Source organism: Hoplias malabaricus, chromosome 14 (assembly GCF_029633855.1).
Source record: "Hoplias malabaricus isolate fHopMal1 chromosome 14, fHopMal1.hap1, whole genome shotgun sequence".
Lineage (NCBI taxonomy): Eukaryota > Metazoa > Chordata > Actinopteri > Characiformes > Erythrinidae > Hoplias > Hoplias malabaricus.
The window spans coordinates 14235044-14260072 of NC_089813.1; the positions used below are offsets into that span (position 1 = coordinate 14235044).

At 40.3% G+C, this 25029-nt stretch overlaps 2 protein-coding genes across 2 annotated transcripts in view; both read left to right on the forward strand.

Annotated features, from left to right (window-relative positions):
* Window positions 1-8657, forward strand: part of LOC136666296 (carcinoembryonic antigen-related cell adhesion molecule 5-like) — a 36461-nt gene extending 27804 nt beyond the window's left edge. Inside the window, exon 10 of the mRNA XM_066644393.1 lies at window positions 8520-8657. Coding sequence (XP_066500490.1) covers window positions 8520-8657 — 138 coding nt within the window. The remainder of the gene's footprint in view (window positions 1-8519) is intronic.
* An 8816-nt stretch (window positions 8658-17473) lies between these two features.
* Window positions 17474-25029, forward strand: part of LOC136666297 (carcinoembryonic antigen-related cell adhesion molecule 5-like) — a 30033-nt gene continuing 22477 nt past the window's right edge. The window contains exons 1-4 of the mRNA XM_066644394.1: window positions 17474-18109; window positions 19029-19032; window positions 21773-21853; window positions 22253-22519. Of these exons, the coding sequence (XP_066500491.1) occupies window positions 17474-18109; window positions 19029-19032; window positions 21773-21853; window positions 22253-22519 (988 nt within the window). The remainder of the gene's footprint in view (window positions 18110-19028; window positions 19033-21772; window positions 21854-22252; window positions 22520-25029) is intronic.

Here is a 25029-nt window from a genome sequence, read left to right on the forward strand (position 1 = left end):
GTACGTGGAGGAGTAAGAGGTGGTACACCATCTGACCTCCAATAATTTACTACTTAATTAAGGAGTTTATTAATAACTGAAAATCTAATGTTTTCATGTTCTCATTCCGTAAAGTTTAAAAAGCTTTAATTAAATTAATTTGTGTTAAATAACAGCTGCAACATGCAGAGCCATGCTTACACTGTAGTTAGTAATGTCTCTGAGGGAAAATCACTGCTTTTTTTCAGGGAGGGAATGTGAACCCCCAGCTTTTTGTGAAATCCATGTAAAAGAAAGCCCAGATTCAGCTGCTTACTGCACATTAACAGCTCTCTTCACACAACACTCTGATTATGGTTCTACGAGGTACTTTATTAAATGAAATGGTTCTTTATAGAACCCTAAACACTTGAAGAACCTTTTACATTATTAAAGGCATTCCTCAGATTGATCCAGAATGTGTATATGGTTCTATATAGTACTTTTTAGAGAGGGGTTCTTTATGGCACTAATGGTTCTATATAGAACCCTAAACACTTGAAGGACCTTTTGCATGATTAAAGGGTTTTTTACATTGTGAAGGTGTTTTTAAAAAGTACTTTTTAGAAAAGGGCTCTACATGGCACCAAAATGGTTCTTTTCTTGTTTCGATGTCAAACTTGTTACAATAAAAGAACCATTATTGGTGCCATATAGAACCCTTCTCTAAAAGGTGCTCTTTAGAACCAGTTACAGCACATTCTCCATCAACCTGAAGAACTCCTTCAAACGTTGAGGATTCTATCTAGAGGCGGCACGGTGTCTTTGTGGTTAGTGTGTCCTCCTCTCAGCGCTGGGGCCTTTGGTTCGAGCTCTTTCTAGGTGGTGTTCCATGTTCCCCCTGTGTCTTGAGTGAATTGAACTAGCTTCTCTAATAACTGTCCTGGTGTGTGAGTGAATGAGTGTGTATGTGAATAAATGTCTGTATGTGTGTGAGTGAGTGTGTGTACGCTCAGATACAGACTGGCGCTCTGTCCTGGGTGAGTCCCTAGTGTCAGATGCAGTCCTCCAGGTCATTCCTGGTTGTGAGTATGCTGAGTACATTTGGCTGCTGCTTGTCACCTGTGTGTGTGTGTGTGTGTTTGTGTGTGTGTGTGTGTGTGTGTGGACTGAATGTTAAATAGAATACTGATTTCTGCAGTGTTGATTGTAAAGTGTCCTTGGGCGCCTAGAATGGCACTAAATAAATGATAAAACAATAAATAAACAAATAAATAAATAACGCTTGTAGAACCATCATTTTTAAGAGTGAGGACAAAGTCCAGATAAAGTCCAGTACACATTTTACTGATATTTGTGTTCACACATACTGCTCTTCCGGGTGAAATCTGGAATATTCCTGGGTTACCGTGTTTGTGTGAAAGGGGCTTATGTCACCATGAATATGGGGTTTTATTCTTTACACTTCAAAGAGCAAAAAATGCAGGAAAACCAAAGGAGAGTTCATATACAGCAAGCTCTAAGAACTGCCTGGCATTTTCAAAAGGAATAAACAACCTAACATTTATGGCCTCTTTTATTTCAAGAGGGCATTTTTATTTTTATTTATTTTATATACATTTTATAATATTTTTCGAATTTTCTTTTTAAATACAGAGCCCAATAGGACGCTGATTAGCCCAAAGGCGACCCCTCCACGACCCCTGCTGGTTGCAGCTGATACACACTAGAATCTTACAGTAGTTCTGCAATTACAGTCTGAAGTTCATCTGCATATTTTTCTACAATCTTTTCCCACTATTCTTCAGTGATCAGGACCACCACAGAGCAGGGGGTATTATATGGGTCATAGGTCATTTTCAGCACTTAAGTCAGATAGATGTTGTGGTGGTGTGATAGTGTGTTGCACCTGTATAAGTGGATCAGTCACAGCAGTGCTGCTGGAGTTTTTAAACACTGAAACACTTAATTTCTACTCTTTTATACACATGTTTCAGCACTCTGATAACCCTCTCTCTCTCTCTCTCTCTCTCTCTCTCTCTCTCTCTCTCTCTCTCTCTCTCTCTCTCTCTCTCTCTCTCTCACACACACACACTCACTCACTCACTGACACACAAGCACATTTTCCCCCCTCATGCCTGGCTTAATCCACACATTTATGTTTTATAAAGTTGTTGAAGCTGGAATATGTGGGTTTTATTGTCTGAGCTGTGAGCTGTGTGCCACAATATTCTCAATTAAAATTTGTGTCTTGTGTAAAGCTTTTCTCCCTGAAACTATTACTCACCAAATTGAGAGATTCAAATTCAAGTTTCATAAAAACTATTCTGAAATGTTATTTAAAAATATCCAGTTTTTCAGGCATACAATTCTACATTCATTTGTTCATTTATTTCTTATACCACCCTTCTAAAAAACAAGGAAATCCTGTCGTTACCACGACGTATTAATCTTATATCTAGTCTAAAGTATAATACTTAAAAAAAATTCAAAGTTCAAATAAAAGTTTCTAGTTCTTTTTAAAAATACTTGAAAGATGAAGACTTCTTGGAAGATCAGCAGGCTCTTTATTTTCTTAAAGCATTGGAGAGCAGTCTCGGAAGCCTCCTGCAGACTCACTCACAATGACATACTGGAAACCACAGTTCACATACACTTTTTGGGGTGAGGTCATCTCGCCCCTCCCATTTTTTTAATTAGGTTGTATTCCATAGGACCCCAATTAAATGGTACCCTTGTCTCCTTAAGGATGCAGTATATCATAGGAGTCCAACTAAGAAGGTATCCTTATCTTCTAAAGATGTCATATATCACACCGTACCAGACAGTCCCATGCTACACCATTCTCCTTTTTTTCTACAGAGTTCAGGCCTGAGTTATGAACTCAAGTACCTTTGACATTCTACATAAAATTTGTTTAAAATAATTCTCATGTCTTTATATCATTTGTTTATTACAGTCACATGTTTTCTATATTATTTGTTTATTGCAGTCACATGTCTGTACATCTTTGCCTCTAGGGAAATATCCAATGCCTGATCTATGAATAAGTGAATTCTCCATCAATCCTCAGGATTAATCATGATTATCATAGAATGTTGTTGTGATTTAATTTTTTTTTTAATTAATTCATTATCTGTAACCGCTTATCCAGTTCAGGGTCACGGTGGGTCCAGAGCCTACCTGGAATCATTGGGCACAAGGTGGGAATATACCCTGGAGGGGGCGCCAGTCCTTCACAGGGCAACACACACACACATCTACGGACAATTTTTGAGTCGCCAATCCACCTGCAAAGTGTGTTTTTGGACTGTGGGAGGAAACCCACGCGGAAACGGGGAGAACACACCAACTCCTCACAGACAGTCACCCGGAGCGGGAAATGAACCCACAACCTCCAGGTCCCTGGAGCTGTGTGACTGCGACACTACCTGCTGCGCCACCACAGTAGATTGAAAAATATTTCATGAAACAATTTAAATTGAAATAAAAGGGGACATGGTTGTTAAGGTGTTTATTCCTTTTCAAAATGCCAGGCAGTTCTTAGAGCTTGCTGTATATGAACTCTCCTTTTGTTTTCCTGCATTTTTGCTCTTTGACGTGTAAAGAATAAAACCCCATATTCATGACGACATAAGCCCCTTTCACACAAACACGGTAACTTCAGAAATACTTCAGATTTCACCTGGAAGAGCAGTATGTGTGAACACAAATGTCAGTAAAATGTGTACTGGAATTTATCTCACTCTTAAATATGATGATCTACAAGGGTTCTTTATTTATTTATCGTTACATTTATATAGTGCCTTTCTAGGCACCAAAGAGCACTTTACAATCCACACACACACACACTTTTGAGTCATCAATCCACCTACCAACGTGTGTTTTTTGGACTGTGGGAGGAAACCAGAGCACCCGGAGAAAACCCACACAGACATGGGGAGAAAACACCAACTCCTCACAGACAGTCACGGGAATCGAACCCACAACCTCCAGGCCCCTGGAGCTGCGTGACTGCGCCACCGTGCCGCCCCAATTTAAATTAAATCTATTTCAAATTATGATCACAGCCACAACAATAATGCACAACCAGTGAAAAATGCTTAGTGCGAAGAAACTTTTCAGTAATTATTTACCACATTTGATTGACTTCTGACACTTCAAAAGCTTCACTTTTTGGTGAATGTGTGTCAGACTGCAGTAGGTTCAGAAAACGACGTTGCTGTGGGAATATGATGATGATTAAACATCACATTTTACAGAAAACCTGTGTTCCACTGTGACCTATGTTTCGTCAGACACTGTTCTCCACTAAACTGGTTCAAGATCAGAAAGGATATTTTAGTGAACTTACAGTTAAACTAAAAGCAGGCCAGTGGCTTTAGCTGATGATTTTCAGACCCTTAAAGCCTCTGGGAAACTAAATCTGAGTTTTCTTTCTAATGAAGTTAATCTGGCTCCTCGGGGCCCACAGTGTAAATGTAGAAAAAATTCTTTTCTGTATTTTGCAGTTGCCCTTTTGGATACTTTTGCCTTGGTTTTCTGACTGCCTTTTGTTTTTTTCGACCCATTGATTTTTCCCTGTTTTTATAAACTGTTTAATCTCATTGTTATACAGAGTCAACCAATTATACACATTTCTCATTCTAAACAACAATATTACATTGTCCAGATCTGAGTGAGGTACCCAGTCACTGAAAGAGGGTTCCAGCTCATTCTGGCCCATGTCCATCCTCACAATGTGTTCGGAAACGTGAACTGTGTGTCATTATATAGACTAAACCTGTCCGGATACTTTGTGGAATACTAGGCTGAGTGCTGAAGCCATAAACACAAAGGCTCAGCACAGAGAAGAACTGAAACTTGAATATGGATCCCTCTCAAGTTTCTGGGGCCTCATCGTTACACGGCACCTTTCCCTGCACTGGGGAGAGTCTCACAACAGTCAGAAGCACAGATTCCCACCACCTCTTTGCATCAAGGGCATAAAACTGCCAGTGTAGCATAATGAATAGAAAAAGATTAAAATCTGTTAGCCACATTAGCATTTTCACCATAGGATCTATTGGAATACTGTTAGCACATCAGTCTCTAATGTGTTTCTCTGCTCTTATGTCTGAATCTGATTGAGTTATTCATAAACAGATCATACACAAGCTTCAGTAATCATCTTATTTCTTTCGTGTTTGTTTTGATGTGTAAGAGACTACAGACATAAGCCACATTTTCCTTTGTCTCTGTTTCATTCAGTTTGCCCTGTTTACAAGGTAAATAATCTGATCCTGGTGTCCCTGTGCTGTGAATGAGACTAGAAATGTACACAGAAACAATAAAACAATTGAGATATCACAGATATTATTTAAGTTGTGTGTTTGAGTAATGAGTAGGTCCCCAATATGACCGCTACATCACCTGTTACCCTTGGATAGAATATAAAGACAACAGCCACACTTCTTAGACAGGTCTGATGAGAGTGCTCTGGAAACTATGAAGGAGTGTGTATGCTGAGTCCTTCACATAACACCCACATTTATTATTTAAAAAAATATATCAAGATGTGTTCCCATGGCCTTTAAACTCTATTTATTGATATTTTTATGTTTATGGCACATCTACAATGATTTTATTTTCCACTTGATTCATGTGCTCATAAATAGTGTATTTTTACTGTATTTTTAATGATAATAGCACCAGCTCTTTCAGATTGACGCTTCCTGTGTTACCTGCTGATGTTTCACACTAATACGTCATGTCCTCTGTTTCTCTCTCTGCTGCAGTGCTGGTTCTGCTCTTCCACCGCGGACAAACTCAAGGTGAATCATTACATGCCTCTACTGAACTCTCTCATTATCATTCACATACACAGAGTATTACAGAGTATTCTTCACATTGTAATAGCCAAATGAGGGCACACAGGTCTGGAGGTTTTGGTTCAGAATTTGTTTTTATTTCAGTAAATCATTAGTTGAGAAATGTAATGTGGACCCAGCGCTGTGGTAAAGTTTTGAACATTCAATGACTAAATAATCAAGTGTGTATACCCCACCCAGACTCACTGTAACTCAGTATCACTGTAAGCCAGTGCAGGGATTTAAATGGAGGGTTTATTTAAGAATATGTTGCAATGTAAACCCTATAATCATTTCTTGTAACATGTTTTAAATCTACATTTGATGTGTACATTCTACATGTTGGATGTACAGCAGCAGACACTGTGGTCACAAACAAAACCTCAAAGCAGCTTTATTCTTGCACAATGATCAGAAATATTACACTAATAACCCCTGCTATTGAAATATCTCTAGTGCAAAATTGCTACAAATATCACCAAAAATGTAATATAAAAAAGACAGGAATTATTATAACGCTTATTTTGAGTTTGTGAAATCTGAGAGCTCATAGTTTTCAAATTTCCAACCTAAAATATTCATCTTCAGCTGTGTGAATGTGGGGAAAATGAACAGACACTGTGTTATCACTGAGTTATCTGCAAAATAAATTTGAACAAGTTTTTGAGTTTTTTGGGCTGTGGCTAAATTTATTTTTAAAGTGGGTGAAGACTGTGGCAGCCATTGGATCAGAAATGTTGCATCAAACATCTTAACTTTGACTTTTTCTATGTTCTTTGTGTTTGTTGAGATCTTGCACAAGTTTGGCTTCACACATAGAAAGCTGTGTTATTAATTCTGTGTCAGCGGACACACCATGAGGAAATGTGATCACAAAATAAACAAAGAGCTTCAGTTTCTCAGAGTTAACGTCTGTGACCTCATTTCAACAAGATCAGATTTTTGATGGATTTTTCCCACTAGAGAATCAGAAACTTCCAATTTCCTCTTGGTCATGAACGCAACACACTGTATAAATAAGATTTCAAAAGATTTAGATTTCTTTTCACTTTGTTTTCAACAGCAGGTGATGATTGTACTGTTGGTGTAGCAAATTGTGTGACACTGCTGCCCTCCACACAGGTGATTAGAGCTCAGTTCTCAGTTGGGGCTGGAAAAAAAAATTCCTGGTGTCCTTGGAAAGTCTAAACCACCTTCTGTAACTTAACCACCGTGTAAGAAAACAAAGTAAAAAAAATTGAATTTTTTTCCATGAATATTAAAAGGCTTATTTTGGGGAATTAATTTATATTATAATGATTTAATACCCAATTAAAGCTATTATAACTATTATAGCTATTATTAAGCTATTAAGTCTTTCTTTTACTGGACCTAATAATGCCAGACAAACATGGAAAGATAGATACACTGCTCCAAAAAATAATGGAAGTTGCTCAGGTAGTGCAGCTCATCCAGCATGGCATATCAGTGCGAGCTGTGGCAAGAATATTTGCTCCTTCTCTTCTTTGTGCAAGGAGGAACAGGAGTAGCAGTGCAAGAGCCCTGTAATATAACCTCCAGCAGGCCACTAATATCCATGTTTCTGCACAAACTGTCAGAAACAGACTCCATAAAGATGGTATGAGGGCCAGACATCCATAAGTGGGATTTGTGCTTACAGCCCAACACCGTGCAGGCCGATTGGTAGATTCACCATTAGCGCCCTGTGCTCTTCACAGATGAGAGCAGGTTCACACTGAGCATGTGACAGATGCCTCAGGAGAACATTCGCCACCTCATTAGGAGCATGCCCAGGTGTTGTAGGAACGTGGAGGCCACGCACACTACTGAGCCTCATTTGAACTTGTCTTAAGGAATTTCCACTGAAGTTGGGTCCGCCTGTAATTTGATTTCCATTTTTTATTTTGAGTATGATTCCAAATCCAGACCCCCATAGGATGATAATTTTGATTTACATTTTTATGTTATTTTGTTCTCAATGCATTCCACTATGTAATGAATAAAATTTTTCAACTGGAATATTTAATTCATTGAGATGTTATTTTAGTGTTTCCTTTATTTTCTTTACATTTTTAGTGAAAAATAACTGTTATGTCCAAGATGTATGTAACCCCTACCCCATTAATTATGGCTAGAATAAGGGTCCTGATTCCAAATCCCCTCTTCCTCAGTGTAAATTAATAACACCTCAACCACGCTTAAGTGATAACTCAAATACGCATGTATAAAAAAATTAGATTTTTACTTAATGTATTATTGAGATTTTATAAGTACCTCTCGTTATGGATTTTCTAATCTTTTGATAGAAATTTTACACAAATTATCAGATACGAAATTTACAGCTTATTTTTACACAGTATGCTGTTGAATAAACCCACCTGACATAAGTGCATAATTTCGCTTTATAGGCCAATAACCAATTCAAGTTTTACATAATCACAACCCTTTGTTTAAGCGTGTGTTACACTATATGATATAGTACACATTTAAAAGAGCACTGAATGATAGAAATGAAACGTAACTTTAAAAGATATCTTAACTCTTGTGGGCCCAGGGTCTTAAATACTCAAAACCTAAAATTATGTAAACATAAAAAATGTTGCAGGCCTGAGACGATGCTCGAGAACGTGGAGACCCAAAACTTAAGTGGTCGCTTCACTCAAAAGAGCAAAAAGAAAAATCAGAACGGTGTACCTTGGTTTTACTAAGTAGAAGGAGAGAATGAGAGCACCATATCCCAGCAACAATGGCGAGGCCGAGCGTGCTGTCGTGGTTGACAAGAGTAGACCACCCCCTTCAGGCAGTAATGGAGAGGCTGAGCATGTTCCATCGAAGCCAGAGGAACTCTGAGCCACGCGGGGACTGTGTAACAGTCCTCGTTTTTCGAACACTACAGTCTTTATGAGCAGTGTAGAGAGAGCAAATAACGACTAAAAAACAGCAGAGCAGGCTAACCACACGTAGCTCCTTAGCAAGGCTGTCTAAGATATAAACCAATAGATTCCCATTTGGAACTCTTCCCAAACGTGGCACAAGCAGTCTTCAGTATTAACTATAATTACTGAGTGGGCAATTCGTGTAATAACTGACAAAAGATAGCTGTGTTATGTTTTTTTTGCTTAACTTTGCTTCTACCGTATTTTTTACTTCCGCGCCATCTCCGTCCTCTCATCTCTCCCTCTCTCTAAGCCCCTCCCTCTCTTATCCCCTCCTTTTCCACTTTTCTCACTCCTTATTACGTACATCCCTTGATATTTTAAGCTACCAAACAAACCATTCATTCATTCATTATCTGTAACCGCTTATCCAATTCATGGTCGCTGTAGGTCCAGAGCCTACCTGGAATCATTGGGCTCAAGGCAGGAATACACCCTGGAGGGGGCCCCAGTCCTTCACAGGGCAACACAGACACACACACACACACACACACACACTTTCACTCACACCTACGGACACTTTTGAGTCGCCAATCCACCTGCAACGTGTGTTTTTGGACTGTGGGAGGAAACCGGAGCACCCGGAGGAAACCCACGCGGACACGGGGAGAACACAACAACTCCTCACAGACAGTCACCCGGAGCGGGAATCGAACCCACAACCTCCAGGCCCCTGGAGCTGTGTGACTGCGACACGACCTGCATTTGGTCCAAATGAATAACTACTTATTAGTTTTATTTTAGTAAGAGAGCTATAATTTTAACCAAGGCTACATGTAAATTATTGATTTTTAAAAATATTTCTACTTAGTGTAAACAAAAGAAGAGATTTTTCTCCTCCAGTTACAGTAGTTTTATAATTTTAATTAATTATTTATTTGTATGTAGGTTTTTTTCAAAAAAGTCACTGAAGCCTGCGCTAATCAACTGATTGCTGTATTTCAGTTTTGTTGGTGTTGCATTTAACTTAGTAGTTCAGGGCTGACTCTACACATGTTGAACGCAACACACAATATATGAACGCTAATATTATTAGACTATGAACACTAACAAACTAAAGAATAGCTTTGTCTGAGTTTACAGTGGGTGAAATAAATATTGAACATGTCACCAGTTTTTTAAGTAAATATATTTCTAAAGGTGCTGTTGACGTGAAATTCTCACCAGATGTCGGTAACAACCCATCCAGTCCACACATGCAAAGAAATCAAACCATAGATGTCCATAAATTATGTGCCATAATGACAAATGACCCAGGGAAAAGTATTGAACACATGAAGAAAGAGAGGTTCAAAGAGCCAAACTGCACTGAATGACAGCTCTAACCTTACCTTACTTTAATAACCTATGTTATATCTGAGAGAAATTTAGTTTATGATATTGGTATTGGTAACTTGTTTGTTACCAGAAAACAAACAAATCATCATTTTGACAAGCACAATTAATTACCCAGTGACATGTGTTTTATATGTAATATAAAACTCAATGTTATATATGTTTCTGAGGGTAAAAATGATAAACCATATTTGTTATAATGATTTGCACATGTTCATCCATTTTGTATGTTCATTCATTCATTATCTGTAACTGCTTATTCAGTTCAGGGTCGTGGTGGGTCCAGAGCCTACCCAGAATCATTGGACCAAAGTCAGGAACATACCCTAAAGGGGGCGCCAGTCCTTCACAGGGCAACACATACTCACACATTCACTCACACCTACTAACACTTTTGAGTCACCAATCCACCTACCAACATGTGTTTTTGGACGGCTGGAGGAAACTAGAGCACCTGGAGGAAACCCGCGGACACAGGGAGAACACACCAAATTCCTCACAGACAGTCTCATTTAGTACAAATGCATGGTGCTGCAGCTTTTTCTTAATGCACCAAAAATGCCCTGTGTTCATGTTTTTGTTGACATCATCATTAGTTACGTACTCACATATTAAAGTAATCCCATAGTAAATTTACATGTGTAACCAATCTGGGTTTGATCTTACAAACATTTGGTATAGATTTCATAGAGCAACATTTCTTCTTGGGGCTAAGCCCTGGGTCTCCTCGCACTCTAGACCCTGATAAACCCCAAAATTACCCCTAAAGCTATGAACCCGCAGAGGCCACAGTGCATGCTGGGAGCACTCTTGTGAGACTCCAAGCCAGTGCCGCTACAAAATAAATGGTACCAGTGTGATAAAATATGCTAAGAAATATGATGCAGGGCAAAAAGCAGCTGTGCTGACTTCTATGCAGAGATACAAGGTTTTGTTCCTACTGTGATGATATACATTACAATGGTACTTGTGATCTTTGAACAGAGAAAGTAACAGCTGCAGTGAAAGTCCTGGCAGCTGAGAGTGGAGTCTTCAGAGACAGTTTCATAGAAACTGTCATCCTGAGAAACTGACTTTAAAATTGATAACTCAGTTTTATTAATAATGAATTAAATGTATCCCAGACAAAACCAGAGTAAAATCATCACTTGATTAGTACAGGCTTGGGGTTGTGTTTTTGAGCCCCACTTCAGGTCACTGTCTGTGAGGTGTTTGGTGTGTTCTCCGTGTGTCTGTGTGGGCTTCCTCCAGGTCCTCTGGTTTCCTCCCACAGTCCAGAAACGCATGTTGGTAGATTTAGTGTGTGAGTGTATGTTTGCTTATGATGGACTGGGCGCAAGGTGGGAACACACCCTGGACAGTTTAGGATTGCGGTTACAAACAATGAATTAATGAATGAACAAATGATTCAATCAATTATTTAATCAATAATACAAGATTCAGTATGTGTCTTTTTAAAATAAATAAATAAAATTATGTAATTATAATTATTAAATGGTTGTGTAGTGGAGGAGAATAATCTTTTTTTTTTTGAAAATAGAGAAAAACACTAGAGAAATGTTGCTATATTTATGTTAAAACAAACACATGTTCAATGTTTTACATCTAACAAATAACTAGTTACTTTGCACTAAAATAGAAAAAACAAATTCATTCCAGGAAGAGGAAATGATGTTATGTTTAGTCAGGGGCCAAAGTCTGAAGAAAACTGTACATTGTAATTCATCATTTCATATCAACAGAATATAAACCCAAACTGGAAAGTGCAGCCTCAGGACCCAGTCTTTACTGGAGACACAGTTACTTTGAGCTGTGAGCCGCCAGATTACACTGGATGGGAGTTTCACTGATGGAAAAACTCTCAGAATTTACAGCCTTCTCTGATTTCTAATGATAAACACAACAACACAGTCAGTGTAACAGTGTCTACTCCTGGAAAAAACGTGTTTTGTTGTGGAGTGGGCCAGCCAGGTCACAATCCTCCAAACTTCAGTGACACCGTCCAGGTTACAGTCAGAGGTATGTATTGGCTGCTACTGATTTCTTTTTTACTAAAAACCTGAGTTCAGAACTGTGTGTGGTATAAGGATGACATCCCGCTCAGTGAATCTCCACAGTGGAAGGAAGAACAAACCTCTGAAGCTAATCAGTATCATGCAGGTGTTTATGCATGTAATGGAACACATCAGGGTGAACACACACACATACACACTACAGTTAGGCTATTAAGGGGCAAAAGCCCAGCATTTATCCAATGATTCGTCTCGTTTCGCTGCCCTTTGCAGCTTCGCTATTGAACTCCATGGACGCTCAGCGTCCACACCGTTTAAAGCACTGTGAAACTGCGGGAAAGCCACGTCTTTACCAGTGATAAGAAGCTGATTCTGTTGAGCGCGTTGTAGTGCGTATTTATTCAATGACATGTACACACAACAGTATACATTTGATCACTTATTTTTTGACATTTTAGGGGAAGCTGAGCTTCCCTTGCAGTCTTAGAGCAATCGCCACTGCTACATATGCATCTAAGAGTATGTAGTGTTTCTGAGACTCTGAGAGCTGTGTGTAAAACTTACAGTTGTTTTTTGACAGATTTTCAATAAAGTTTATCCAACATGAAAGTTATAAATAACACAAAATTAAAAGGCTCAGTCTCCCCCATAAACAACTGGATAAACATTTACAGACAATAAACGAATGTTTGTTCTGACACTGTGTGAATAAATAAGACAACATTCAGGGTCCTCTGTAGACGAACTGCTCTGTAAAACAGATGAATATTTATGTTTAATTGTAAACTTCAGTAAGAATAATTACTGACCTTTTATCTTTTATTTAGTACATGCTGAGGTAATGTATGTTTAATTCATCTGATGATATCAATATTTTTTAACAATTTATTGTGGTGTTATGGTGTTTCCTGCTGAGTTTATCATCAATGAGTTCACTAAGAAATGTAGTCCAGTGGACAGGGGATATACTGGTGTTAGACTTTTCACTGATGGTAGAGTAGCGGAGTGACCGTATTCGAACTAGTTATGCTTAATAGTGATTTAACTTATAATAATTATTATTATTATTATTGTTGACTTAAATGACAAAAATATTGACAATTAATTAGAGAGGGAACACTGTCACCACTACATGAGTTCTTCAGGATTTTCAGACTCTTAATGAACAAACTCCACACACTACTCCACATTTCAAATAATGGAAATACTTTATTAAGAGGAAAGATAATGTTTGATAAACATAGCACAATCATCAAAATCTCACGGAATCAATGCAGGTGAAACCGGTTCGAATTTAGAGATAGGCTAGGCGATATGGCGTGGGAGTGAGGCTTGTTATGATCTAATCTGATCAAGATATGATTTTATCAAGAGATTTAATTCAATTTCAGCTCTGAAAATGAGGAATTTAGCTTACTTTTCTGCCGATTTTGGGTTATGATCACACTCACTGATGTCCCGCAGATCTTTGCTCTGTTGTTTCTCTGGGGCTTGACTTGTCACGGCTGAAGTTAGTCTGATCAGTGGGGAGATTCCCTCCCGGATGAGTCAGCCACTTTTCGACGTCCTTCGGATGGTGAGACGTCAGTCGGGAATTCCCTTAACAGAGAGCTGCTGGCTTGGTTGGACTTTCCACTTAGGTAAAAGCTTTTTTTACTGATAGGTAAAAGCTTGCTGTTTTCCTCCGATTCCCAGAACTAATCTCGAATTACTTAGCTTATTTATTTTACGATTTTACGGTCTTAGCTGTGTCTTTTATTCTGGCCACGAATAAGTTTCACCTGCTTTGATCAGTCGTAAAATTAAACTTGGATTGGGCTACAAACACGAACACAAATAAACAAAGAAAAGATTACTGACAATTACTCGACGTTACTCTGTAGTTTCTGTATCGCACTGCTAACTGGCACAAGGCGTCCCTTGGGAGTTGCGTGAACTCCTTTTTTTTAGAGAGTTCTTTTTGAAGAGTCGTCTTGTCGGCGTAGGGAGAAGACAAAAAGCGAAAAGAAGAGAGCTCAGGAAGAAGAGAGTGTCGCAAGGAAGCATACCGAGAGAAGAGAGAAGAGCTAGTCAAGGGCTGGGTGACCCCTTTTCAGATGTGGCGCGGTCACGCCCATTTGGGAGGTCTCCTTTCTCTGATTGGATCCTGGGTCTGAGGCTCACGTGACTTTCTTCACGTTTCAGAGAGAGGGAGAGAATTCATATTTTTGGCTCTTACAAAATACTGGATAAAATAAAATACTTATACATACTTGGACATAGCATAATGAGTGTACTGGATTATTTTATCAAATATATATGTATGTATATATCTTGAGTACATTACCAACTATTCTAGATGTTAGGAACTAATTCGTTTTAAAACAGAGACAGAAATTTTCCCTCATGATTGAAACAGTAATACACATCACTTCATTAGTTAGTAGACATTCACCTGAGAATAACAGAGGGTAACATTAATACATATTGCATAAAACATGTTTATAAACAGCGGCGCCCCGACGCGTCCGTTATGTATTTAGAGGGTGGCAGGGCGAAACGTGATTTCGCAAATGTCCACTTGAGGGCACTGTTGGTCCATGCTGTTTGTCTGGTTTGAACTAGGGTTGCGAGAGTTCACTAGAAGGTCAGTTCTGGGGGCCATCTGCAGATTTTGCAGAAGATAATCTTTGCGCTATCCAGGCGCTATCTAGGCGCCAATAGCTATAAACTGGGGTTCTTTAATCCTGGTCTCCAAAACTTTGTTTGATCTCCTAGGCTTAATGGAGTCATAAACTGGGTTTTCCTTTTCTTTACATTCCTGTAGAAGATGGGGAGTAGTCATCTGGGTTGAAGGGGGTGACTCATTCATCCTGGGGTCACTGAAGTGTGTGCTGCTTAGTCTTTGGTGGAAGACATATGTGTGTGCGTGAGTTTGTGTGTGTGTGGGGGTGTGCAGAGTCTTTCAACACACACACATTCTGTGGAATGTGGGGTTCTGTTCCAAAAATCCTTATCAGAGTGGAGAGTCTTAAACTTTTCATTTCTTGATCTGGTCCATACTCCACTACAGTAGGGTATTAATTTCTTTTTTGTTTCTTGGAGCAAAGAGCCTCTAAGAGCTTTTCTCAATGTTGACAGATAGTTTATTGATTTTAATGCAGGTATTGACATTAGTTAACTGTGTATTAATAGATAATACAGGTTCTGGTAATGACTTGGCCATTGTCCTGTTTGAATTCAGTGGATAGACTACAATGATTTCCATTAGCTATGTGTTCATTAATTATGAATCATAAACAATAATGTTTCATGTGACATTTGGGTGACATTTTGAATTATAACAATTCTTTTAAGAATTTCTGTCACAGCAAAAGTGCATTTTGTTTTTTCCAGATTTTTCAGTCACAAATGGAAAAATACAAAAAATGGAGAAACACTGTTTTGTTGATAAACATTTAAAATGTGTTTGTGATCTTTAAACAGAGCGATTAACACCTACAGTGAACATCCACCCAGCTCAGAGTGTTTACATCAGAGAGAGTCACTCTGACATGTGACATACAAAGTTTATATTATATAAAAAAAGTTTATATTTTAAGTAATTATTGGCCTTTTATATTTCATTGTCACGCCCTTGTCCTGTAGTGTCTGTTTTCCCCACCATGTGCTCTCTTAGCACATGGCTCTGTTTGTTATTGTCCATGTCTCCGCCCTTGTCTTTGTTCCTCCTCCTTGTCCTTGTCTCATTTGTAGTCCTGCCCCCTTGTTATTAGTCTCAGGTGTCCTTGTATGTATATAAGTCCCTTTGTCTCTGTATGTTTGTCTGTCATTCGTTTCATTCTCCAGGTCATGTTGTTTAGCCCTCTAGTTGGTCTGTCGCTGCTGTTTCTCATTTCACTTCCCAGTCATGTTGTTTCTTGTTCCAAATCCCAGTCATGTTGTTTCTCTTCTATTGTTGCCTTGTCATGTTACTCAGTCTGGTCTGTCTGTCTCTGTTATTTCCTATGTCATGTTACTCAGTTTAGTCAGTCTAAACTTTCTGTTGTGGTTTCACTTCTGTTTGCTCTCTTCTTGTTTCCTTTGACATCGTTTCTCATTCCCATTGTCATGTTGTTTCCAAGTCTGTCTGTCTCTGCTGATCCTCGTTTAGGTTTGTTCTCTGTTTAGCTCCCTCTGTTTAAGACTCTGTTTAGCTCTGTCCAGTGTTAGTCTGTTTAGCTCTCTAGTCTGTCTGTCCTGTTTGCTCTAGCTCTCTGTGTTCTAGTTTGGTTTGTTTAGCTCCCTTTGCCTAAATCTCTGTCAGCTCCCTGTATCTTTCTATTTATTGTGTCTGTCTGTATCTGTTTTGTTATTTCTTTTGTTTAAAATAAGGTTCGCTGTGTTTTAGCAAGTGCGTCCGCCCCCGCAGTCCTGACAGAATGACCGACCAGTTAAAGGACACAGCTAGCACAGACGGCTATTTTTCGAGGCTAAAAGAAGTCCAAGCATCCATAATCCAGTTGCTGATCAAGTCAAGGACTTCAGTAGAGTCGACTCATGAACTGAGTGACTGCCCCAACGGGAGAAAATGGAGCAAAAAGAGTCGGCGAAAGCAGCGTGCTGGAGTCTCCCCCTCGCTGGAGGATTACTCTCTCAGGTCCGGGGAAATTTTTTGGGGGTGGGGGGGTTAAGAGTAGGGGCTGTTAGCCTCCAACCTCAGGACATGGGATGTGAGGCTAACAGGGGCGCACCTCCGGGGGATCTAGGGTTGATGAAATCCCTCATGAGTGCGCCCATCAGTCCCCCTAAACCCTCAACAGCTCCAGCACATGTACTGTGAGCAGCACAAGCCCCTGCTTTCAAGGACATCGTCACAGGGCCCCCTGCCTCCAAGGACGTCGCTGCAGTCCCTCCTAACCCCCAGGAGAATCTATGCATTTCTGGAGGACTTTTATAGGCGACACCGCTCTGCTCCTCCTGTCCCCGAGAAGGCAGCTTCCACAGCCGCTCCTATCCCCGAGAAGGCGGCTTCCTCGGCTGCTTTTGTCCCTGTGAAGGTGGCGAACCTAGCCGTTCTTGTCCCCAAGCAGGCGGCTTCCATGGCCACTCCTGTCCCCGAGCAGGCGGCTTCCACGGCCGCTCCTGTCCCCGAGCAGGCGGCTTCCATGGCCGCTCCTGTCCCCGTGAGGGCAGCTTCCTCAGCCGCTTCTGTTTCTGTTCCAGCGACTGTGGCCCTGGCTACTTCAGTTCATGTCCGTAGATCCCTAGAGCTGTGCCCAGGCTGGCCTCTCCGACAGCCCCACAGACTTTGGCCAGTCCTGGGCATCCCCCTGTTTTGATTCCTGTGTCTGTCCCTGTCCTGGTTCCTATCTCTGTCCTCGTCCCTGTACCTGTGTCTGCCTTTGTCTCTGTCCCTGTCACTATGTTTGTGTCTGTCCCCGTAAACATCCTAGTCCTAGTTCCCCTGTCAAGTCCTGTCCAGTCCCCGTTTCTGTCCAGTGTCTTGTCTCCTGTCTCCTCTCCTGCCTTGTCTCAAGTCCCGTCCCCTGTCCATTCCCAGTTCTCCATTCCATCACCTGTCCAGTCCCAGCACCCAGCCTCAGTCCAGTCACCTGTCCTGTCTCAAGTTCAGTCACCCGTCCTGTCTCAAGCCTCAGTCCCGTCACCTGTCCTGTCTCCATTCCAGTCCCCTGCTTATAATCCTGTCCAGTCTAAGTCCCCGTCCAGTTGCCAGCCCAATGTCCTGTCCCCTGTCCAGCCACATGCCCCTGTCCAGTCTTCCATCTCAGGTCCTGTCCTGTCCCCAGTCTTGTCTCCCTTGCCTATATCTGTTCGGTCTCAGTCCCCGTCCAGTTTTCAAGTCCAGTCTCCTGTCCAGTCACCTGCTCTTGTCCAGTCTCATGTGTCCACTCCCGTCCAGTCTAGTCCTTTCCAGTCCCAAGTCCAGTCTCCTGTTCCCTTTTATCAGTCACCTGTTCAGTCCCCTATCTGCTCTCCGGTTTTGTCTCCAGTCCGTTCCCCTCTTCATTCCAGTGCTTTATCACCCGTCTCTAGTTCTGTCAGTCCGCCCCCGCAGTCCTGACATTCATTTATTAATCGCAATGCATTAGAATATTGGAGCACATAAGGAAAATATACAATAAACAACAAAATAGTGCAGAGAAATTACAAAAAATCTTAAAGGACTTGTTCTAGGCACTTTCCCACTTTAGTGTACCTTACATCAGATAAACTATGTTTAGAAAAAGAGAAGAAATAGAAGCAGAAGAGTAGAAATACAGAATAAAAGTGGAGTACAAAATAGATGATTGGTGTAGCGTTGGTTCAAAACACAGATGTGTGTGAAAACAGCTCTCAAAATAAATAGATAAGTGCATTTCCCTTTTTCAGATTCAGTCAAAAATGGAGATACAAAGTTTTGTTCTGTGATGATAAACATTTCAGAAATATTTGTGATGTTTGAACAGTGAGACTAAAGCCTGCAGTGACAGTCTACTCAGCTCAGAGAGTTTTCACCTGAGAGAGAATCACTCTGAGATGCGAAATAAAAAGTATGAGTAATATATTCCACTGATGCCTGCAAATAAACCTTGGATTTATGTATCAGATTGTTTGGGCCATTAAAAAATTTATTTTTAAATGTATGAAAGCTGTGGTGGTTTGTAAATTTTGCATCAAAAATCTTGACTTGACATTTCCTAGGATCCCTGTGTTTATGCTCAAATTTGAATATGATTCACATCAAAAAGCCTGTTATTAGCTCTGTGTCAGTGGATACATATGTAGAATGTAGAAATGAGATAAAAGAATGAGAAATGAATGAGGAAAAAAAGTTTCTCCACAGCCACAGAGTGGAAGATACAAATAAGAGGAAATGTTTATGTTGTTTGAGAGTGAAAATATCCCATCCACAAACTGGAAAGGTAGTATTTAAGAAACAATTTTGGTAACAAACAGACTCCTGTTCTGTGTTTCAGGACAGTACGAGCGCATATGTTCATTTAAAAAAATGTGATACAACAAATAATATCCTAATTTCCCAGTGATGGGTGTGTGTTTATCAGGTAAATAACCCTGTAATGAAGGGTCTACAGAGTGAACTGGATCCATTTGCAGGTTTTATTAACAAATACAACAGAGAGAAACAACCTTAGAATCAAAGTCCAGATCAATGTCAGAGAAATCACAAGGAGGACAGTTTCCAGAGACAGATCAAAAACCAGTGTCAGGGGCAGAGCACAGAGTCCAAAAGAGACAAAAACACGAGATAAACAAGTACAAGCCGTGATCCAAAAATCCCAGCGAGAATAAAGGAGCCACGATCAGAAACAGAAAAAGAGATTTAAAAACTGCAGGAGAAACCCGCTCAGAAATGTGCAGAGAATTCACACAACGCTGGGCACAGAGCTCTGTGAGAGAGAGGGGGGGTTTGAAGGGGGCTGTGACGGTCAACGGTAGACAGGGAGAATTAAGAGCTGATGGGGCACCAGTCAATATTCTCTCGTGTAAAATCACTACACAAACTGGTTCTGGAGGCAGCGCTGCCTTTAAGGCAGAAGGACTGTAATTAGGTACCAGACAAAAGGACGGGGCGAATGTGATTGGTTCACAAACGCTGGGTGGAGATTTTCAAATACCACCATAAACCAGTAAAGCTCCACTTAGTCCCTCATTGTTTACTTGCTCTGACTGTCAGACACGTCTTTGGAAGACATACAGTATGCCATATATTTTCTTTTTTTACTGTACACTTGGTTCTGTTTATAATTTGTTAAAAGTGTAGCAAAAAGCTCAGTGTTTTAGTTTTGCTTCAGTGGAGGAACATGTAACTGACTCTGAGGAAGCTGCTGAATGTTATAAAGCTTTGCCGCCTCTGAGGCAGATTCCAAAGTGCTTTCTTGCACATGTATGTTATGACTGCTGCCTCAGAAGAACTGCAAAAATAAAAAATATTATGCTCTGCTTCCTCAGAGGCAGCAATCATACGATATTCCCTTTTGCCTTAGCCTCTGCCTCAGAGCAAGCAGAGCATTATTGTATAACACTCTGTAGATCCTTTACAGACAGCAGTCATAACTCTAATGTGCAAGAAAGTACTTCTTTAGAATCTGCCTCAGAGGTAGTAGAGCATTATAACGTTCTGCAGTTTACTCTGAGGCAGATACATTATCCTCTGTTCAAGTAAAACAAAATACTGAGATTTTTGAAGCACTTCCATCAAATTATGAAACAGAACTAAGTCTATAGTGACAAAAAACTACATTATTTCACACATTTATTCCTTCCAAAGACATGTTGGTGTGGTGTAGTGGTAACACCATTGTCTCACATGTGAGAGACCTGGGTTTGATTCCAGACCTGGGCAATCAGTCTGTGCCACACCAATAAGATTCCTTGGGCAAAGCTCCTAAAACTGTGTTGGCGTACCTGAAATACCAGTAACCTTGTGAGTTACTCTGTATAAGAACGTCTGCCAAATGCCTCAACAGTCAGAGCAGACACACACACGGGGGTCTATGTGGAGCTTTACAGGTTAATGGCATGGTATTTGAGAATCTCCATCCAGTGTGTGCTGATCAGGTTCATCCCTGACTTTTGCCTTGTGTCAATTACATCTGTTCTGCCTCAAACTGCCTCCAGAACAAAAACACTTTTTAATGCATTTTTGGGGTGTACTTGAACAGATTGGTGTGATTTTGATTGTTTTCCAATTTTTATGTAGATTCTTCTAGATTAAACTTAATGGGTCAGATAGACACATCAACACAGTCAGTGCAACAGTGTGTACTCCAGGAGGAACAGAGTTCCAGTGTGCAGCGCTCAGGGAGATTATTATTCTGTGTTCTACAGTGATACCATTCAATTACAGTCAGAGTTATGTGATGACTTCTGTTTCAGTTTTTACAAATGAGTTCAGAATTATGATTATAGATGTTTTTTAATATTTCACGTATGTCATTGGGCGGCAGGGTGGTGCAGCAGGTAGTGTCACTGTCACATAGCTCCAGGGTCCTGGGGTTGTGGGTTCGAGCCCCATTCCAGGTGACTGTCTGTGAGGAGTTTGGTGTTTTCTTCCCGTGTCTATGTGGGTTTCCTCCCACTCTCCTAAAAACCCATTTTGCTGGGTGGATTTGTGACTCAAAAGAATCCGTACATGTGTGTAGTGCCCTCTGATAGACTGATGCCTCCTCCAGGGTGTGTTCCTACCTTGTGTCCAGTGATTCCTCGTTGGCTCTGGACCCACCTCGACCCTGAGCTGGATAAAGAGTTACAGACATTAAATAAATTAAAAATGTCAGAAGGATTGCTCTCAGAAGAAAACATTTCTTTTCAAATCTATAACTTTACAGGAGATTGATAAAGTTGTATTTATATTTTAGGAAATGTTTGACCATGTTTTTTGTTTGTTTGTTTGTCACGAAGATAGAGGACAGTTGTTATTCCCATATTCAGTCAGAAATGTTTAATAAAAGGAGATTCAAGGTTTTATTCTGTTACAATAATCATTTCACAGTGACTTTTCATTTTGTGACAGTGAGACCAAGGCCTACAGTGAAGGTCCAGCCAGCTGCACGTGTTTTCATCAAAGAGAGAGTCACTCTGACATGTGAAATAAACAGTGGAGTTGATGGGAAATATGTGTGGTACAAGAATCATTTTAATGTCCAAAATTCTCAGCAGAAGGAATATGTAATCAGTTCTGTTGATTGGTATCATGCAGGTGTTTATACCTGTAACGGAGCACGATCTTCAGGCCAAATATACACAGAGACCAGTAACTCTGTCAGACTGAGTGTATCAGGTGAGTGTAACACCTTTATTACATTATATTGCATTAGAAATATAGCTCACAGCAGAGGAATGGATGTTTTCAGGAGCGTAGATGAAAGCTTTAAGTGTTGTTTCTCTGATGGAGACAGTGTGGGTGGTTTATCAGGTCCAGCACATTTTTACAAGTTATGGTTTTCATTATTTAAATATTTAATAGTTTGACTCTGTTTCTTCATGCACACTACTGGCTTTTTCACGTTCTAATGTTTGACAGTGGTTTAGTTCGTTTGTGAAGAAATTCTCTCACAGCAAAAAAGGGAAGCTGATATTTCCAGATTCATTTAAAAATAATAATAAAAACAGAAATAAAGACCAAATGTTTTGTTCTGTTCTGATAAACATTTCAGAAGTATTTGTGATCTTTGAACAGAGAGACCAACGCCTACAGTGAAGGTCCAACCAGCTCAGAGTGTGTTCATCGGAGAGAGAGTCACTCTGACATGTGACACACAAAGTGGAGATTACCGGTATTATGAGTGGTATCAGAGTAATGGTCCTTACCCCAGTTCTCAAAGGAAGGAATATGTCATCAGTTCTGTTGCTCAGACTCATAAAGGTGTTTATACCTGTAAAGGAAAAGGATCTTCAGACCGAATATACACACACACCAGCGCCCCTTTAACACTGACTGTATCAGGTGAGTGTGACTCTATTGTTACATTATTTCTGTTCTGAGGGATATTAGTTTATAAATGTATTATAAATATTTAGATCCATTATTTTCTCCTGTTATAGCTTCAGAAGATTAGTTTTTTCAGGAGATTATTGAGCCTTGATTTCTCCACTCCTCCAAAGTTCAGTTTTACATGTTGTTTACATTCTCTGCTTCTCAAAGATCCAAATAAATCCAAACACATTCAGTGATGTTGAGGTCTGGACTCTGGGGTGAATTTATTATTGACATTTACACATCCTTTCAGACCCATAGCTCACAGCAGGAGAATGGATGTTTTCAGGAGTGTAGATGAAAGCTTTAAGTGTTGTTTGTCCTAAAGAGACAGTTTTGATGTTTTCTCAGGTCCAGGAGTTTATATCAGTTCATCTTTTATTATTTAAAGGAATGCTACATAATATTTTACTATAAAATTACAGCTCCAAAATCATTGTGATGCTTTATTGTTTTATAATATTGAGAAAAGAGCCTCAGTCACATCTAAGCTGGGTTCAGCACAGAAACTGCACTATGTAACTTTTGGAAGACGGTAGGAAACCAATCGCCTCCCTCACTTTCCCCATTGATTTCAATACAGTTCTGTAAATCTGAATTACACTGGGGGGAGACCCAGGAGCAAAAAACGTCTTACCTATTGTTTGTTTAAATGTTTGACTCTTTTTCACAGCACCACAGCTCGCCTCTTTACAGCTGCTTCATGAACAAAAGATCCATTTGCAGGTTTCATTAACAAATACAACAGAGAGAAACAAGCTTAGAATCAAAGTCCAGATCAATGTCAGAGAAATCACAAGGAGGACAGTTTCCAGAGACAGATCAAAAACCAGTGTCAGGGGCAGAGCACAGAGTCCAAAAAAGACAAAAACACGAGGTAAACAAGTACAAGCCGCGATCCAAAAATCCCAGTGAGAATGAAGGAGCCACGATCAGAAACAGAAAAAGAGATTTAAAAACTGCAGGAGAAACCCGCTCAGAAATGTGCAGAGAATTCACACAACGCTGGGCACAGAGCTCTGTGGGAGAGAGAGGGGGGTTTGAAGGGGGCTGCTGAGGGTCAACCCGCTGATGGAGTTCCAGTCAATATTCTGGAGAGGAGGACCTCTGGTGGACGAAACAGATTGATTTGGTTTTGTTTTAACATTTTTCTTTAGATTCGTCTACAATACATTGATACATCTAATTTTAAGTGGTGAAAATGACATTTTCCAGATCACTCTTTGTTCTGACATTGTGTGACTAAATAAAACTACATTCAGGGTCTTCTGTCCAGCAGCATATATCCGTTCACTGGCGTAAAATGTTTGGCAATGACTGCAAACCACTGCTGGTCCACCATCGGACCTCTCAGATTACTGCCCTGTGTTCAGACATTTTTAATCCCTGAAAATATCTGAATTAGACAAGTTTATAGAAGACCTTTTATACACAATGACAGTTCAAAATGATGTACAAAACAGTCCAGAAACATTACAGTAGGAGAATTAACATTTTAAAATATAATTACAACTTTATAAAAGTAAAATAAGAATTAAATCATAAAATGCACACAAAACAATAACAGAAAGTACATGGTTAAACTGTCAAGTCAAAACATTAAATCATTCCTAAGATCTAACACCTCAGAAGGGCTTTTGAGAGAGTTAAAATTAATAAAACAGTACGAGATAAAGCAGAAAATGTCCAGTATAAACATCATCATCATCATCATTTTCTTTTCCGCTTCTCCATTTCAGGGTCGCGGTGGCAACAGTGCGAGCAAAGAACCCCAGACGTCTCTGTCCCTTGCAACATCCACCAATTCCTCCTGGGGAATCCCAAGGCGTTCCCAGGACAGCCGGGAGATATAATCCCTCCAGCGTGTCCTGGGTCTACCCCAGGGTCTCCTTCCAGTTGGACGTGCCTGGTATACCTCCAGTGGGAGGCGTCCAGGAGGCATCCTGATCAAATGCCCAAACCACCTCAACTGACTTCTCTCAATGCGAAGGGGCAGCGACTCTACTCCGAGCTCCTACCTAGTCACTGAGCTCCTCACCCGATCACGGAGAGTACGCCCAGCGACCCGTCGGAGAAAGCTCATTTCGGCCGCTTGAATCCGAAATCTTGTTCTTTCGGTCATTACCCAGAGCTCATGACCATAGGTGAGAGTGGGGACGTAGACTGACCGATAAATTGAGAGCTTTGGTTTATGGCTCAGCTCTCTCTTCACCACAAAAGTGCGGTACAGTGACCACATTACTGCAGACGCTGCACCTATCCTACGGTCAATTTCACCATCCCTCTTCCCATCACTCGTGAACAAGAACCCGAGATACTTGAACTCCTTCACTTGGGGCAGGTTCTCACCCCTTATCCTGAAGGGAGCATGCCATCTGTTTCCGGGAGATAACCATGGCCTCAGACTTGGAAGTGCTGATCCGCATACCGACCGCTTCACACTCAGCTGCAAACTGCTCAATTGAAAGCTGGAGGCCTCC